At 43.4% G+C, this 17,817-nt stretch overlaps 2 protein-coding genes across 2 annotated transcripts in view; one reads left to right on the top strand and one right to left on the bottom strand.

Annotated features, from left to right (window-relative positions):
* The window catches only part of LOC128264553 (uncharacterized), a 230,872-nt gene that overhangs the window by 183,336 nt on the left and 29,719 nt on the right, over nucleotides 1–17,817 (bottom strand). Inside the window, 5 exon segments of the mRNA XM_053000092.1 lie at nucleotides 11,579–11,985; nucleotides 12,215–12,608; nucleotides 13,304–15,305; nucleotides 15,841–17,214; nucleotides 17,216–17,510. Coding sequence (XP_052856052.1) covers nucleotides 11,579–11,985; nucleotides 12,215–12,608; nucleotides 13,304–15,305; nucleotides 15,841–17,214; nucleotides 17,216–17,510 — 4,472 coding nt within the window.
* On the top strand, nucleotides 6,592–9,775 carry LOC128264561 (uncharacterized). Its single transcript, XM_053000113.1, has 2 exons — nucleotides 6,592–7,376; nucleotides 7,749–9,775. The coding sequence occupies exons 1-2, from the start codon at nucleotides 6,934–6,936 to the stop codon at nucleotides 9,505–9,507; spliced, it is 2,202 nt and encodes a 733-aa protein (XP_052856073.1). The 5' UTR covers nucleotides 6,592–6,933; the 3' UTR covers nucleotides 9,508–9,775.

Genomic DNA, 17,817 nt, shown 5'->3' with positions numbered 1-17,817 from the left:
TTTGCCCCCCTTTAGCTGTAACGCGTGCAACGAGGATTTGCTCATCAAATTCGCTAATTGTTTTTGCTTTGGCCAGGCAGGCAACACACACCAAAATAACCCCTCTCCCAAAAAAGGAAAAAAAAAAAAAAAAAAATTGCAGGTGGGGTGTACGCACGCAAGAGTCCAAACAATTAGCGTAATTTCAATTTTGTTCAAAATTTCATAAACGGCGGCCAGTCTTTTGCCAAGTGACTTTTGCAGCAACAGCAGCATTATACACCCCCCACCCACCCCCCTAAAAATCCACCCATCCAGCCCCCCGCCCCGCCCCCTTTACCGTTACGCCCCTGGGGACATTTGGGCAGTTAAGCCGCGCTCTGCCGCGTGTTGCATACTTTTGGCCGCTTTTTGACAGCCAACACACGAAAAATGGCGCAGCAAAACATGACAAATTGCATTCTGCAGCGCATTCGGGTGAAACGCGAAAGGCAATGCCAAAATCAACCCAAACAACCACTTCTTATGCACTTCGTTTACTTTCCATCAGCATAATGCACAAAAGAGCAACAGGGAGAGTGATCACTTAAAATGCAATGAATAAATTAATAAACAACAACAACAACAACAACAACAATGGCACCGTGTCACCAGTTTAATTGCCCAAAGAGGATAAAAAACACACCCAAACACACACACACCTGAGGTCAAAATAATAGTACTGAACATAGCTCTAGAAATCATTTAACCAATTATAATGCTAAAATCTAAGTCATTTTAAAGGGTAAGTCTTTTGGAATATGCTTCTCAAAAATTAAGTTTTTAAGCAGACACAAACAAATGTTTTCCAATTCCTTCTCTATAAATAACAATATTAAGAAAATAGAAAAAGACCAACTCAAAGAATTGTAAAAACCTAAAAAAAAAAACATAAACCTGATAGTTGTTCCTTCATGTTTTGTTCAATAAATGCTAAAATATTTTTAGTGTTTTTAAGTTGTTTTGATAAAGCTTACTAAATATAAAAGTACAACTATTGTTTTGATGGCAACTGTTAACGGCCCACTCTTTGCCTGGGTAATGCTTTCAAATTTAGTTTTTCGGCGCTTTTTTTTTTTTTTTTTTTTGTTGTGTTTTTGGGTGTTTTGGCTTCTTTGGCTGCCTTCTTTTTTTTTCGTGTTTTTAGGTTGTTGTTTCACACACAAAAAGAATTTTTAACTAACACGAAATGGCTGTTGATTTGTATGAGAATAGAGGGAGGTAAAAAGAAGGCGTGGCAGGTTGGGGGGGGGGCTGGGGGGTAATCGGAATATATACTCCCTGGGGTCCTGGCTGGGGATTAGTGCGTTATTCGGTTTCATCGCACCCTTTTGCCCAAAGTTCAATTGCAATCTTGTTGCCGATGTTGCTGTTGTTGTTGCCGTTGTTGTTGCCGTTGTTGTTGCCGTTGTTGTTGGCAAGTAAATATACAACACCACACAACAGAAAAACGCAGATTGCTCACTCACCACTCACTCTTTCCCCTCAAGCCTACACAGCGAAAAATGTAAGTTATTACTTTAACGCAAATATCGAATTCTTGTCTTCTGAGTGTTTTTATAAATTTATTTATATATCTTCCACCAAGGGTATAAATAAAAGTTATCTGTTTATTTTCCAAAAATACCTTAATGTAATATAATATATATTAATATAAATAACAATAAATTATTTTAAGACTTCAATGTGTTAGACCGCAAATCAATTTTTAATAAAGATTTCAAAAAAAATAAATATAAATTTGTGAAATGCTTAACGTTTTAGCATTTTTTTACAATTATAACATTCAATTTCCTTTAATTATGCCAACATTGTAAGCCTTAGAAAACTTTAGAGATTTGAAAGCTCTTAGCAAGGTGTCTCAAAAAAGTATGCTACGATTTATTTTGAAAACTCGAAATAGTAATGCTATACAACGCTTTACAATATATAATATCCGCATAATTTTATTCGAGTGCATACATCCTGCATATCCTGTCCGTTGGCTGTTGCCTTCGACTCTTTGCTTCGCCCGTTGTTGTGTCTTTTTTCGTGCTCTTGTTTTTCGGTGTGCGTTTGGTTTATTAATGTTGACCGTCAATTATGTTTTAATTGTCATAAAAGGTTTGTCCCTTTCGACTCGCTCCCCAGAAGCGGGAGGCGCAAATAAAAAAAAAAAAAAAAAGAGGATGCTGGTGGGTGGCAGGATATCCCCTGCGTACATACGTATGTATGTTTGTGGAATGGAGTGGAGTGTATGCAAACAATAAAATCCAACTGGGATAAGCTGCAGCTGAGCGAGAGGAAAGATGGCGAGCGGAACAGAACAGAAGTTGCTTGTCAACATGGACAAAGCTGAATGTGTGTGTGTGTGTGTGTGTGTGTGTGTGGGTAAGCCAGTTGACAGGTGAGTGAGTCTGTGTGGGTGTGTGGGTGTGTGGGTGTGTGTGTGTATTGTTGCTGCTGTTGCTGCTGTTGCTGTTGTCCTGTTGATGTTGCCGCTTCGATTTGGTTTTCCGGTTGTCAGGCAATTTGCCAACTTACTGCAAAGATCAGCACAAAGTGTAACCCACACAAAGAGAGGGCAAAAGTGACACGGCAGGGAAATCTTTGCGCTTCTTTTTCCAACGTTTCATTAATTGAATTGATTTGCATGGCAACTGACTGCAACTGACTGCAAGTGACACAATTCCACCATGCAACAACATGCAAATACAGTGGCTCATCGAAAAAATCGATATACAAGTCTATCGCATGTTATTTACATTTCACATCGATTAACCAACATTCAAAACCGATCATTTTGTCTTCCAATGATATCATCAATCATATTGGACCGATGCATACAAATATTTAATTAAACATTATGAAAATGACAATTTGGCTGTTTAACCGATCAGGGGTTTTATTATTATTTTAAATTAGAGCGATTACGATTTCAATCACAGTTTATTTATTAATCTATAATTTAAGTTTGCTGCTTACGTCAAATTTAATGCTTAATCATTTTATGCGCATACAGCATCCAAAAGAAGAAAGTATTTACAACACCTACATATTTGTAAAACATGGCGGCTATAAAAGATTATAATAAAACCCGTTTAACCATACATCATACAGTTAATAAAAGCACTTTTTAATTGAGAGCAAAAGAATATTCAACTGAAATCAAATGAAGAGCGATCAGAAGATCGATGGCCAGGGAATAAGAAACGACTTTGATTTCCAGCAAAATATGAATAATTGAAAAATTGAAAAACCTCAATAAAAAACAAGAAGGAAAGCAAACTTCGGCAAGCCGAAGTTCATATACCCTTGCAGCTATTGCATTAATTAAATACTTTTGAAAACATTTAAATTATGATTTACTTGAGTATGTGCTAAAAAAAAACATTGAAACTATGATTATTTGCAGCTCAATTATTAGATAGTTATTTTATATATTTTTATTATTTCTATGGGAGCTATATGCTATAGACGTCCGATTTTGATAAAATTTATACCATAATTCTGAAATAATTAAACATTGCTATATGTCGAAGAACTAAACAAAAAATTAAAAAACAGAAAAGTTATAATTTTTTTCATTTATTTTTCCGATTGTTCCTATGGGAGCTATATGCTATAGTCGTCCGATTTTGATGAAATTGAAACCGTAATTCTGAAATATTAAACCATTACTATATCTCGAAGAACTAAACAAAAAATTAAAAAACAGCAAAGTTATAATTTTTTTTCATTTATTTTTCCGATTGTTCCTATGGGAGCTATATGCTATAGTCGTCCGATTTTGATGAAATTTAAACCGTAAATCGGAAATATTTTACCATTACTATATGTCGAAGAACTAAACAAAAAATTAAAAAACAGCAAAGTTATAATTTTTTTTCATTTATTTTTCCGATTGTTCCTATGGGAGCTATATGCTATAGTCGTCCGATCCGGCTCGTTCCGACTTATATACTACCTGCAATAGAAAGACAACTTTTGGGAAAGTTTCATGCAGATAGCTTTAAAACTGAGAGACTAGTTTGCATATAAACGGACGGACAGACGGACAGACGGACAGACGGACAGACGGACAGACGGACATGGCTAGATCGACTCTCCTAGTGATGCTGATCAAGAATATATATACTTTATAGGGTCGGAAACGTCTCCTTCACTGCGTTGCAAACTTCTGACTGAAATTATAATACCCTCTGCAAGGGTATAAAAAAGGAAACATCACATACATATATGTATAAAGATGCGGATTCAGGACATGGGCTTAATGCAACGTTTAAAATGTGGCAGATTGACGACGCGACGTCAGAAGAGCGCTTCTGCATTTCCAATTTTCCCATTTTCCACTTTTTTAAACACATTGTTTTTCCATACATTTCTTGCTGCCGATGTGCGCTGCTGGTGCCAATTTATGAAATTTATTTTTTGCCTACGTTGTGATTATTTATTCAAAAAGTTGGCCTCGGCCAGCGTCTGGTGGCCCTACCCCCCCCCCCCCCCCCCTCCCCTCCCCTCCCCACCCTTTACCCCTCCTGCCCTCGTGCAGATATCCTGCAGCCAGAATTCTCGCCATCTCTCTTGTTGTAATTGCAATTGTTGTTTGTGGGGGTGGGGTAAATAAATTAATAACACAATTTATGCATGACGTACATTTATAATTACATTTGGAAATAATTTAATTAAAATTGTTAACGCTTGATTGAAGTTAAATCGAATCGGACAAGACGGACAGCGGCAGGTAGTGAGTGCAAGCGAGCCAGACAGAGAGAGAGAGAGAGAGCGAGTCCTTACAAAAGTGACTTAATTAAATTAGCCCATCAATAAGGGACATAATATAATAAAATGCCAACAAACTGACCAATTGCCATATCGGCCAACCGAAATCAGTCCTCCTCGCAGCGGTTTTTGTATTTGAAAAGTGTTTCCGGTACACGGAAAAAGGACATTCATTTGTCAGGTGGAAAAGGACAGGAATGTTAGTTGGTTACTCAAATAAACCGATCAGCAGTAACGGTAATTAAAAGCCAACCAAATAACCAAATAAGCCACAAAAAAAAAAAAAACCAAAAAAAAAAAAAATAAAATTGGTCAACGACGACTGTGTGTATGCTGATGAAAATCTTAGAAAAATAATACCAAGAAATCGAGTTGCAAAGAGTCGAAGCTGAAAATACTCTATAAATGCAAGCATTGGATTACAAAAAATAAAAAAAAATTGCCATTTGACATAAAGATGTTACACATTTTTAAGGCAGAAATATACATTTGGAATTTTAGAGATGCCTAAATATTTGATGCCTTCCATCAATCACAATTAATCCCACAAATTAATTCCAGGGTATTTCTAGGGGTAAACGCTAATAGCTGATTGGGAATTCGAACTGCAAGACCACAAAACAACTCACACATTTACAGGTGCAGATAAGGCAAAAGCACACACTCGCATTTGTGAGCAGTAAACCAACATGGCAAACGCACACACCGATACAAGCTATGTGTAAATAAGTGTTGGTTATGCCCACAAATCAATTAAGTCGATTGGGCCAACATTTTCGGGTGGTAACACACACATACACTCTCGCATACACCTACACACGCACAAACACACACACAAATGTACAAGAAAATTGGTAAAGAGTTGTTAAGCGCCCAAAATGACACATGCGAAAGAGGAGAAAAGGACTCAAAGGAACCGCGAAGCTGAGTTTTGCCACTGCATTCGGGCCAAAATGCAAGGGACAGAAAAAACAAAAAATGTAGGCAAGAGCAAGCCATCTTAAATATTGGCTAATTTACATAAAAACCAACTAGCATTTGAAAAAGCAAATCAAATCAAATCAAATAAACACCAATATAAACCAATGAAACAAAACCAACAACTATTCATTTTCCAGCCAGAGTTGCCAACTTTGCTTAAAATATCTTTAATTATCTGTGAAATATCAGTATCATCATATTTCAATATTTTCAGCTTCCGGTGAGAGTTGCCAATTTTTTTGTGCAACAAACAATAGCCAAACATATCTTCAAATATCTGTGAAATATCAATTTTTCACAAGCGCAATATCATAATATTTCCATATTTTCAGCTTCGGTGAGTGTTGCCAACTTTTTGAAATGAGCAAATTGCTAAACATATTTTCAAATATTTTTTGATAAATAACCCCACTGACTGACTAAATCAATTGGATAGATTAATATTTTCATGATATTAATATCGATATCGAAGTATTGAGTTAAAAAATTTTATTTTTAAAAAAAATTGAACTTCAAAAATGTTTACCCTAATTACTTCATAGTTTGAAAACTACATTAAATTTGAAAACTCAACTACTCGACGTTGTAAGTCCAGAAAATATTTAATATTTAATTAAGATATATTGTACTACCCAGGTTGAAATTCCTTGGCTAATTCCTTAGAAACTCCTTAAAAACTTCGTCTACATGACAATGTTTATGTCCAGTCAACATTTTATAATAATAAGATTGAAACTTCTTAGCTATTTGTTGGTTGTCTATCTGTTCATTTGAAATGTCAAAAATAATTTTAAAATACTAGCTGACAAAGTTGCCAGAGTTCAGGGCTTTTTAAAGAGCCAGTGTGTCGGCTCGGGCGACGAGTGGAAACGAATCCTCGTCGGCCGAAGGACAATGCCGAGCGTGGCAATGTCGCTTTGGCTGCCGGGTAGTATAAATACCGGAGACGCACGGCCGTCGGCCATCAGTTATCCAGCCGATTTCCCCTTGGAAACGCGACGTGCTACGTCCTACGTGTTACGTCGTCGTGCTCCTTCCGTTCGTCCTTTGTCGAAAATCTCGCAGCGGAATAAGAGCTAGCAACGTTTTTTGTTTTGTTTGTTTCGTTTGTTTCGTTTGTTTGTGTGTTTCGTTTGTTTGTTATTGTGCCAGCAGACAGAGCACGTGTGTGCAATGTTCACCAATTGGCTGACGGGCAGCAGCAACAGTAGCGGCACGCCGGCCACTCGCTCCACATCATCCGGTGTGGTTAGTGCCTCTGCTTTGGTGATGAGCTCGCCACCGGATGTGATCCTGGAGGTCGGTCCCGCGCCCACCAGTGTGCGATTCGTGGCCCACTCGCTGGTGTTGGGCATGCACAGTGGTTACCTGCGTTCCGCCATCCGACTGGATGAGGCAGCAGCAGCCGCTGCGCCAGCAGCCACGAACTCCAATCCATCGGGCACCACGGCAACGGGTGAACTATTACTATATCTGAGCAATGTCACCGCCGATCAATTTGCCCCGCTGCTCACTTATATGTATACGGGATATCTGGACCTGACCGTCGACAATATCTTTGCCGTTCTGCTGGCCACCCATGTACTGCATATGCCAAGAGCTTTGGAAATCTGCCGGTGGGTTTTGGGTCACCTCATTTATATATATTCTTTAAGGCAAATGCCTCAAAAGATATACTTTCATCATATAATATCAGTCCAATGAATACTTTTGAAAAATACATTTAAAATAGTTGATATTTTTAACATTTAAAACGAAATATTTATGGTGGAGATCTTTTTAAATGGATTCCATATTAACACAATAGTTTCTCTGCATAAAATATTTCTATTCAAAAATTCACATCAATCGATTGAGTAACTTGGTTCTTTCATTGGAAATCGTAAATATTTAGAATTTTACCCTTATTTTTTGAATTGTAAAAATCAAAATTGAAATTTTTGATTTTGATTTAATGTTCTCACATTCGTCATGCAATTATTTTCCAGCTCCTTTTTGGCGCGAGCTCAAACGGAGGGCTACTTGAACGGCAATCCCGCCCAGCTTTGTCCAGTGGCCAGCATTCCAGCCAAGGTCATCCGGCCGATACCCAGCAAGGCCACCCTGCCGAATTTCGGTTTCCTGCCCATGCCAAGTGCTCCTGCTGCTCCTCCTCCTCCTCCTCCTCCACCTCCTCTGCCTCCTCTGCCTCCTCTGCCTCCTCCGCCTCCTCCGCCTCATGCTCCTTCTTCGCATCCTGCTCAGACTATAGCCCTTAGTGCGTTTGACGCAGGCACATCGCTTATGGACGAATCATCAACCATTCGCATTAACGAAGAGGACGAGGATGTGGAGGTCTTTATAGACAGCAATACAGTGACGGATAACGAGGACGATCCCGAGCCGGATGTGGACATGGACTGCAATGTTTCGGTGGTGAGTTCTCTGGCCGGAAGCAGTGCCGGCAGCCTGAACATCGAGCGTCTGGATGTGAAGCCATCAACTCCAATACCTGATGTTGCTGTTGCTGCTCCATCCGTAAATACTCCATCCACTGTCAAATCGCATTCCCAGAATCTGCAGCCCAAAGGCCACAACTCGAAAAGGGAAGCGATGGCAAAGGGTAGGGGTAACAAAAGCACTTCGACCAGATCAAGAAAATCCAGTGGTCTGCAGGTGGCCAGGGCTCCGGTGCCGGCTGCCCAATTGGAAATGGTTAATGCCCAACCGATAACTGCCTCGAAATTCATCATCGATGTGGCCAGTTGCGATGGACCGGTGAGATTTCGCCGGATCCTAAACACAGCCTATGGCCATAAGCCCGAGGATTTGGCATCAGTAGCCGGCGAGGGAGCAGGAGGACGGGGAGCAGCTGATGCTGGAGGATCATCGTCGGGTGAGCAACAACGCAGCCAGCAGAGCGTTAGCTATTCGTTTCACCAGCAAATGGCCAGGGCCATTAGCAGTCAGCAGCGACAGCAGCAGCAGCAGCAGCAGCAGCAGGAGGAGTGTGAAAACAGTGGTGATGCCACGAAAACATCAGCTGGCAAACAACGGCTGGCCACAGGAGCCACTTCATCAGCGGCCAGCGCATCGGGTGGCGGTGGCAATGCAACAACAACGACCGCAATGGGCAATGGGAATAGAAAACCGCAGGCAACCGGATCATCGACATCGACCAGTGGCGCTGGCGGCAATCACGAACTATATGTATGCGTGTATTGCAAGCATACCTTTAAATCGCAATATTGTTATCAAAAACATGCCAAGCGCCATTTGAATCCACTCAGTTTGACCACGGCGGACAAGAAGTTGCTCGCCGAACCGCTCACTTTGTTGGGCAGCAGCAGTAATGGCCTGGAAACGGATAGCCAACTGGTTGGAGGTCAAAGTGCAACGGCAACGTTGATCGGTGGAGGAGGAGCAACAGCGACAATTGCAACAGGAGGAACAACATCGGCGGCATTGCTGCGCCGTGAAGTGCGACCACTTGACATGAATGTGCAATATTATCCCTGCAAAACCTGTGGCAGCAAGTTCCCCAGCTACTATTTCGTGCACAAGCATCGCAAAATGTGCCATGCCGATGAAATCGAAGCAACTGCCACCAGCAACACTAGCAACACGAGCAACACGAGCAACAACAGCAGCAGCAACACCAGCAGTAGCAGCAGCAGCAACTACAGCAGCAACATGAAACGCGAAGCAGCAGCAGCAACAACTGTCGAGGATCAGACGACACAGCAGCAACATCAACAACAATCCTAAGATTTATGGCAACGCACACTCAAAGCTAAATCAAAGCAACGAAATCTACGAATTTATATACACCAAAATCACAACACACACACACACACACACACACACACAAGCTAAATGTTTTTTTTTTTTTTTTTTGTCGCTATAGAAATAAAAAGTATTTAAACTATCAAAGGGTTCAATTGTTGATATATATTTCAGTCCAACAAGTGAAATAAAAAATTGGGAATCTCTTAAAGGAGATACGAAAATAAATTAATGGTGGAAAAATCGGTTAATGCCAATTAGATATTGATTATTATTATTATACAGTGAAACCTATTCTTTTATATTAAAATCAAACAACAAAGGCATCGATTTCACATATTTATCGAAATTTTATATCGAAGTCGTTTTTTAATGTTTCCAAATTTTCCAGTTTCTTTAAATTATGAAAAAGTAACGTTAGCAGGTGGGTAAAAATTAAACACAAAATAACGAAACACATTAGTTTAAAAGAGATCCATCCATTTCATATTTAACGAATTTATAAATGCTATAATTTCATAATTGATCCGATTTTTTTGTATCGTTAATCGAGAATCAAATCGTCAAATGTCCCACAACTTGATCCACTTTATCCGCCCTTAAAACGCAGATTGAAATGCGACTGAAAACAGAGGGTACTATGCAAAGGTAAACAATCCTTGCCCCGCAGTTTAATAATTAAATGAAATCACTTGCATAATAAAAAAGACGGTTACAAAAAAGACTTTAATTTAATTGAGTTTAATTAACTCGCCAGGGAGATGACAGCCAACAAGGCCGAGTGAAGCGAAGATGATGAGAAGGGGAGGTGTGTGGGTGTGAGTGGCTGTAAGTGGGTGGTGATGGGTGGTTTAAGCGGGTGGTAGTGGGTTAGTCTGGTGGGCGGTGGTGCAAACAAAACCGCAAGCGGCCGAAAAACGTTGAGCTGAGAAAAATTGTTAAGAGAGACTACTCAGAAGGGAAGTAAAAAGTGAACCACCAATTGAGCCACAATTTCCTTTTTTTTTGCGTCCACCTCCTCCTCCTCCTCGGGGTTTTGCCCCTCATCTATGTCAACTCTTTTTGTTTTTTTTTGGCCCTGGACTCGTCGACGATTTGTCTTGAGGCCATATAGAGGAGAGCGAGCATCTCAGTCAGTGTTTTATTTATTTTTTTTATTTATTTTTTTTTTTTTTGATGAAATATTAATCGAAAACGCTGGCGGAGAAGCAGCGCAAACAGAAGCCAAAGGACACGGAGATAGAGAACCAGATCTGATTGGATCGAGGGGGTGGGCTAGGTGGATGGATGGTTTCATTAAGCGGCACAAAAGAGACTGCACCACATTGCAGTTGTCAATGGTGGGAAATGCATTTTTGATAAGCTCCATTAAGTGGTAGAGGAGACCAAAAGGACCGTAACATAGCACTGTTAAATTGTAATAATAAAAAAAGTAGACAAAAGTAAAAAGCTTCAACAGGATAACAGAAAGCTTTAAAGCTGCAAGGATATTCTGCGTGAAAGCTTCTCTCGTAAGCTTTAAACTTTGCGTGACAGAAAGCTTTCAGGACAATTTACAGTAAAAGCTTTGGTTTTCAAACACAATAAAAGCTTGAAAGAATCCCTTAACAAAATTAAAATTTCTATAGGGACATGTACGCTTTAAAGCTAATAGAGTTTTTGGCAACGAATTGCTAGTTCAAAAATCTACTGTTTTAACTGATATTTCTTTCATCTAATTTAAAATAAAATTGTTTACAAAGTATTAATGATTTTAATAAGATCATTTCAAACTTAAACCAAAGCTGCTACTTTGAGATACATTTAATAACTTTTCTAACAAAATTACATTTTCAATAACCTATTAGCATTGGTATTAAGCTGGAAAATCCTAACCCAACGCCTTACGAATTCAATCTGACTATAAAAACATTACGAGTTTCATATAATCCTTTTAAAATCTAGGCACATATTCAATCCTAATCCTGTATCTAGTTAGTTGAAAGATTCAATATATAATGGGACAATAATTTATGCAATCCCTTCAAATAACAATAGTAATTTCGGCACTTACCTTTGCCATCGAGGGCGAGAATGTCGGAGGCGTTGACCATCGAGTTGGCGCTCCCGTCCGCCAGTAAAGGCATTGAGGTCGCCGTAGCCGTGGCCGTGGTGGTCGCCGTGCTGGAGGAGATGGCTCCCGATGCGGTGGACATGATGGAGGCGGCACTGATCAGCAACATCGATGACGAGGACGCCGCTGCCGCTGCCGCAATGGATGTGACCACCGAAGTAGAGGACGCCGATGGCAGCGATATTTTGCCAATCGAAGCGTCCTTGGCATTGGCCTTCATGCCATGGCTGTTGCTAATGTTGATGTTGATGTTGCTGTTCCCGCTGGTGTTGCTATTGGCATTAGCCGATGTTGCATTACCTGTCGCCTCACCAGAATTCAGTTCGAAACGCTTCCTCTTGGATTCACTGCAAAATCGAGGGAGATGGCAATAGTTAGTTATAATCTCTACTGAATATACATAAATGTGATCCACAAAAAGCACATGAAACTCAATTATATTATTAGTTATAAAGTATAAAACATATAAAATTATATTCGCAATTTGCATCCTTAAAAACATTATTTTCGTTTAAGATCCAAATATTCTTGTGCATTAGTTTAATTCACATTTGTATTATTTTGTAAACAGCTCACCTAACATCCGAGTGCAGATCATTGCCGGCTCCCAGTCCCTCGACCTGAGCCGCCTTTAGTTTTTGGCCAAGATAGTTGCCAGCCGTGGTGGCCGTATGGGCAAAGGTGGGCACTCCACCACCACCACTTTCACCCGCTGCCGTCGACGATGATGTGGAATTCGAAGTAGCCCTTGTTGGCGGCGTTGTCTTGACGATTTTATCGCCAATCGTCGTGCCCGTGGCATTCCCTGCTGCTCCAGATCCAGGTGCTGCTCCGCCGGACGCTGAATCCTCGCCACCCGGAGTCGCCTTCACATTGGCCATTACGACGGTCTGGTAGCCCGGCTTAAAGCCGTTCAAGGTCACGCCCTGTGGCGCTGCAGCGGCAGATGTGGTGTTGCTGCCACCGTTGGCTAAAAAAAAAAAAATATATTACAATATTATTACAAGTTTAGGGAACAAGTTTGCCACTACTTTTTTTTTCAATAGTATATAGAAAATAACTTATCCAAATGCCAACGGTTATTAACGATTGATAAACTTTTTATGACAGACTTTCATTGTCAAGCGATTTTCAACTTTAGCTAGCTGTTTTAAATATAACTCTGTATTAAAATATAACAAAAAATCATATTCAATTACTTATATGACATTGGTAAATTATTATGAATTAATTGTCATATCAGATTTCCATTGGTATATGGTAATGGTAAAAAAAATGTCAAATTTGTCATTATCCAACTAATTTTGCGCTTATAGTTTTTAATTAATAAAGAGTAAGTATTCAATTTTAAAATTGAACTAGGGATAAATATCAAATTGAAATGGGATAATTACTACAAATCGTTCTCTACCGAACATTTCCATTAGCTTATAGTATTTAAAAAATGTAAAACTTGGCATAATCGATTAATTTCTTAAACTTTTTTTTACATTTTAAAAGAGAAATATTCATTTTACAAATGGAACAAGGCGTAAGTATACAATATGCCATATAAATTACTAAAAATCGCTATTTTAAACACAATATTTCATTAGAAAGTTTGGCATAATCGTATGGAGTAGTCGGTACCCTTAAAACAAATCCTAATAAGTGATCAAAACCCACCATTATAGCCCTCGGCATTGACAGCTTTGGGACCAGTTTTGGCCAACGGATCGTTGCTTTCCGGCCGTGAGTCCGCTCCCTTGGCCGCCGTTCCCGCCGGCTCGGTCGCAGTTTCTGGTTTGCCTGCTCCCTTGGCGGCAGCCGTGGCCGTTGCTCCCGTCGCCGTCGTTGCCTCGCCCGCACTGGCCGCACTGGCTCCACTCGCCGGTGTGCCGGCCGTGGCCACGGTGGCTGCTCCGGCTGTTGCTGCCGCCTCCTCCTCGGCGGTTTTGCTCTTGGCCTCGCCACCGCCGCCCGCTGAGATCTCTGGTGGTGTTGCTGTTGCTGTTGCAGGTGTTGCTGTTGCTGGTGTTGCTGATGCTGCTGCTGCTGCTGCTGTTGCTGCTGCTGCTGCTGTTGTGGCACCTCCTGCTGTCGCCGCATTCTTTTCACTGACATTTGCCGACTTCCCTGCTGCGGCTGCTTCCGTTTTATCCATCGCTGGCGCTGCCGCTGCTGCTGCGGGACTTGCTGCTGTTGCTGTTGTTGTTGCTGCTGCTGCTGATGCTGCTGCTGCTGTTGTTGTGGTTGCTGCTGTTGTTGTTGCTGTTGTTGTTGTTGCTGCTGCCGCCGCAGCTGCTGCCGCCGCTTTGGCCACCTTTTCACCGGCGGCCGTCGCCTCGACGGCTTTGGTGGCAGCACTAGCCTTCTCGGCGGCACTTTCAGCCGCCTTGGCCGCATCCGCAGCCGCTTTCTCCGCCACACGCTCCCGCTCGGCAGCCCGTTCCGCTCTTTCCCGCTCGGCAACGGCCGATGAACGGCCACCGGACTTTTGCTGCTGCTCACGCTGCAGACGCGTCATTACGCCCGTGGTCATCGAATCGATGATGCACTGCGGCTGGGCGGCCTGAGCCTTTGCCGGATTGCGTGAACTGCGCGTCCGCTGGCGGGATTTACGCAACAGCTGCTTGTAATTCTCGGTCTTCTTGCTGAGGTAGTAGTAGCGAACGCAGTCCTGAGGCGATTTGCGATCCAAACTGGCCGCAATGGCCCCAAAGTTTTTCGGATGCTGCAAATACTTCTCCTTGAACGTCTCCTTCTCGCCGGCGGTCCACATATTGAGTGCCTTACGCTGCTGATGCACCGCCACCATGTCCTCGATGCGTCCGTTTTCGTTGTGATAGGCGCATCGCCTCTGGCGGGCATCGTGCATTAGGGGCGGTATTACCGCATAGGATCGCATCTTCTTATCCTCGAGTGCCTGCTCTTGCAGGCCATCCATGATCTCCTCAAGATCCGCTTCGGATTTGATTCGCGAGCCGACGCGATTGAAGCGCTCCTTGTCCTCGCGCTGTTTTCGCAATTCCGTGAATACCTTCTCAAAGAACTCACGATTCTTGGCCTCGCGTGCTTTCCTCTTCGCACTGGCCTCCATCCGTTCGCAGCGGCGCTGCCAATCCGCCTGCTCCTTGGTATACTTCTCCACCAGGCCCTGATTGTGCACCCAACGCTCGGCCTTCAGCTTCCGGATGTGCAGGAGCAGTGGTGCCCGCACCTGGCTCTGATGCTGACGAATCAACAGGGTAAGGGCCTCCACATCGAGGGGCTGGTTATAGAGCGGTAGCCAGGGTCTGCCCGCAACGGTGCCCGCAGAGGATTCATCGGCTGCTGCACCCTGCAGCATGGAATGTTGCGCATGGGCCGTCTTCCGATTGGCCGCATAGATCTTCATCGCTAGCATTTGACTGCGCCAGGCCAGCTCCACAGACGCCACGTCCCCCTGCCCATCGTTGTGATCGTTGTTGTTATCGTTCCGCTCCTTGGTGGCCTTGGCCTCCTTGGCCAGAGCGGCCTCCTCCATCAGCGACTTCTCCTTCTTGCGCAGCGTTTCCATTGTCGTCTCGGCGGACTTGATCTCGTTGTCCACCTTTTGGATCTGCATGAGCAGATCCTCCTTGGCGCTGGTCCGTCCGCGTTCCTCGATTGAACTGTCGCTGGGCAACGTGGGTGAGATGGCCTCCACCTGGTGGGCAATGCAAATATCGTTTAATTGGCGCTTGGGTACTGACATGGTAAGAGCTCTGCTTGGGATCAAGTGTTGACAAGATTTTCACATTTCGATAGACTCGATAGGTAAGATAGGGTTGTGTTTTATGTACAAAAAAAAATAGTAAAAAGGGCAACAAAAACCCTAAAAAAAAAGTCCGAATGTTATACATACATTTAAAAGTTTACAAAAAAATTGTGTTTGAAAGCCTTTTGAAAGTAAATAATGTGATCAATAAAATGTTTAGCTAATGGAGCTCTGACTTAAGTGAATCAAGTATTTATTTATATATTTTTAGGGTCTATTTTGAAACTAATATTAAACTCTTAACATTTGTTTACGTTTATAAAAACTTAAAACAAGGTTAAAGGAATTTTAAAACTATTAATTATTTACAAAAATCAGCAAACATTTCCCTGCCAATTCTGTGTTAATAAATGCCAAAATATACAAATAAATTCAAGCAGCGCTCTTCCTGATTCTCTAATTTCAAGGCATACGACTCACTCACCTGAGGGTGATAGGCTTCTGTGCTGGCGGATCCCGTACTTCCGGAGCCCGTTCCGGCGACAACATGACTGCTGCCGCCGTGACTGCCGGACGATCCCGCCATGGAAACGGTGACAGTGCCCACTGGCATACCCACTCCAGATGACATGCTGCTCACTGGTGGCTGCGATCGGTTCTGGGATTGTGAGGCATGCTGTTGCTGTTGCTGTTGCTGCATCTGTTGATGTTGCTGTTGCTGTTGCTGCTGTTGTTGCTGCTGCTGCTGCTGCTGCTGCTGGGGCAGCGTCTCCACCTTGAGTTGCATGCCCATTGGCGTGGTGACCACTTGTCTGCACATATCATTGTGACTCTGCCGACTGCTGTTTATCTGTTGTTGCTGCTGTTGCTGCTGTTGCTGCTGTTGCACTTGGGCTGGCGAGGATCGCTGGTGTTGCTGGTGTGCCTGGTGTTGTTGTTGCTGCTGCTGTTGCTGCTGTTGCTGCGGGTGAGGTGGCAGGTGATTCATGTTGCTGGCATTGGCCTCGCTCAGACGTTGCTTCTTGTACGGCTGCTGGCCGCCAAATGGCTCGGGCGGATGTTGCTGCTGCTGCTGCTGCTGCTGCTGGAGTTGCAATTGCTGTCGCTGGTTGACCGCCGCCGCAGCAACGGCCACCGCAGTGGCATTGGTCAGGTACTCGCTGGTGTATTGGAGAGCCTGTGAGTGGGGCACAAGGATGCGCCCCAGATTGCCGACCATTATGCTGGTACTGCCGCCACCGCCGCCGCCGCCGCCGCCACCAGCAACAGATGTTGCTCCTGCGCCACTGGGACCGCCGCCTTGCTGTTGCTGCTGCTGCTGTTGCTGCTGCTGCTGTTGCTGCTGCTGCTGCTGCTGCTGTTGCTGCTGGGAGGGATTACTATTTGGTTGGCTGGCATAATGGGGCATGGCCTCCATGACCAGAACTCCGCCGGATTGAGACACCTGGACGACACCGCCACCGGGTGGAGCTGATCCACCGGCACTTCCTCCACCGCTGCTGCTGCCGCTGTTGGAACTCTGGCCAGAAGCGCTGCCTTTACCCGCCGAAACCGCTGCCACGGCAGCCCGAGCCGCTGCCCTTTGATATTCGGGCATCGATACTGCTGCCTGCTGCTGTTGTTGCTGCTGTTGTTGCTGCTGCTGCTGTTGCTGTTGCTGCTGCTGAATTTGGGTGTGACGCGAGTAGTGACTCTCACGGTAGGTGGGCGCCGGACCAATGCTGTAGCCGGTGTTCTGGATAAAACGATGCTGCGGGGGCGGTGGCGGGTAACCGGTATTGACGGCCACCGCCGCCGCTGCCGCTGCTGCTGCTGCCGCTGCTGCACTACTGCTGTTGCTGCCGCTGCTGCTTGCCGCTACCAGGATTTCCAGGACGAGGTGGTGACAAAGGACTGGCTGCCGCTCTCGAGGATTGCTGCTGCTGTTGCTGTTGCTGTTGCTGTTGCTGTTGCTGCTGTTGTTGCATCTGCTGCTGCTGCTGCTGCTGCTGCTGCTGTTGGTGGTGGTGGTGGATCTGCGGATGCAGAGTGGTGCGCTGGTCCTGCTGCTGCTGCTGCTGTTGCTGTTGCTGGTGGTGCGACTGATGCTGCTGCTGCTGCTGCTGCTGCTGTAGCTGCGCCACCTGCTTGGCATACTGTGGCAGCTCGAGGGCCCTGTACGACCAGTGGGGGCGAAAGGAGAGGAACACAAGCAGATTATTAAATTATTGGCTAAATTGACGTGGTATACTTGTTTCAAGTTGGCTGGCAAAAGGCCTCTTTACACAGTCAGATTTTTCAATTGAGTATTTGGTTTTAATTCGTATTTAATAAATTAAAGATTGTGATATAAAAAAAGGAATGAGCGTTTATCAATTTATATATGTACTTTATACAAAACTAAAATCTACCGGTAATAAAATCATTAAAAGTTCATTTGAGAATTCATATTGTGTAAGGTAGCCTTAGCAAATGTTAATAA

The sequence above is a fragment of the Drosophila gunungcola genome, unplaced genomic scaffold (genome assembly GCF_025200985.1).
Source record: "Drosophila gunungcola strain Sukarami unplaced genomic scaffold, Dgunungcola_SK_2 000074F, whole genome shotgun sequence".
NCBI lineage: Eukaryota > Metazoa > Arthropoda > Insecta > Diptera > Drosophilidae > Drosophila > Drosophila gunungcola.
This window is presented reverse-complemented; position numbering and strand designations above follow the sequence as displayed.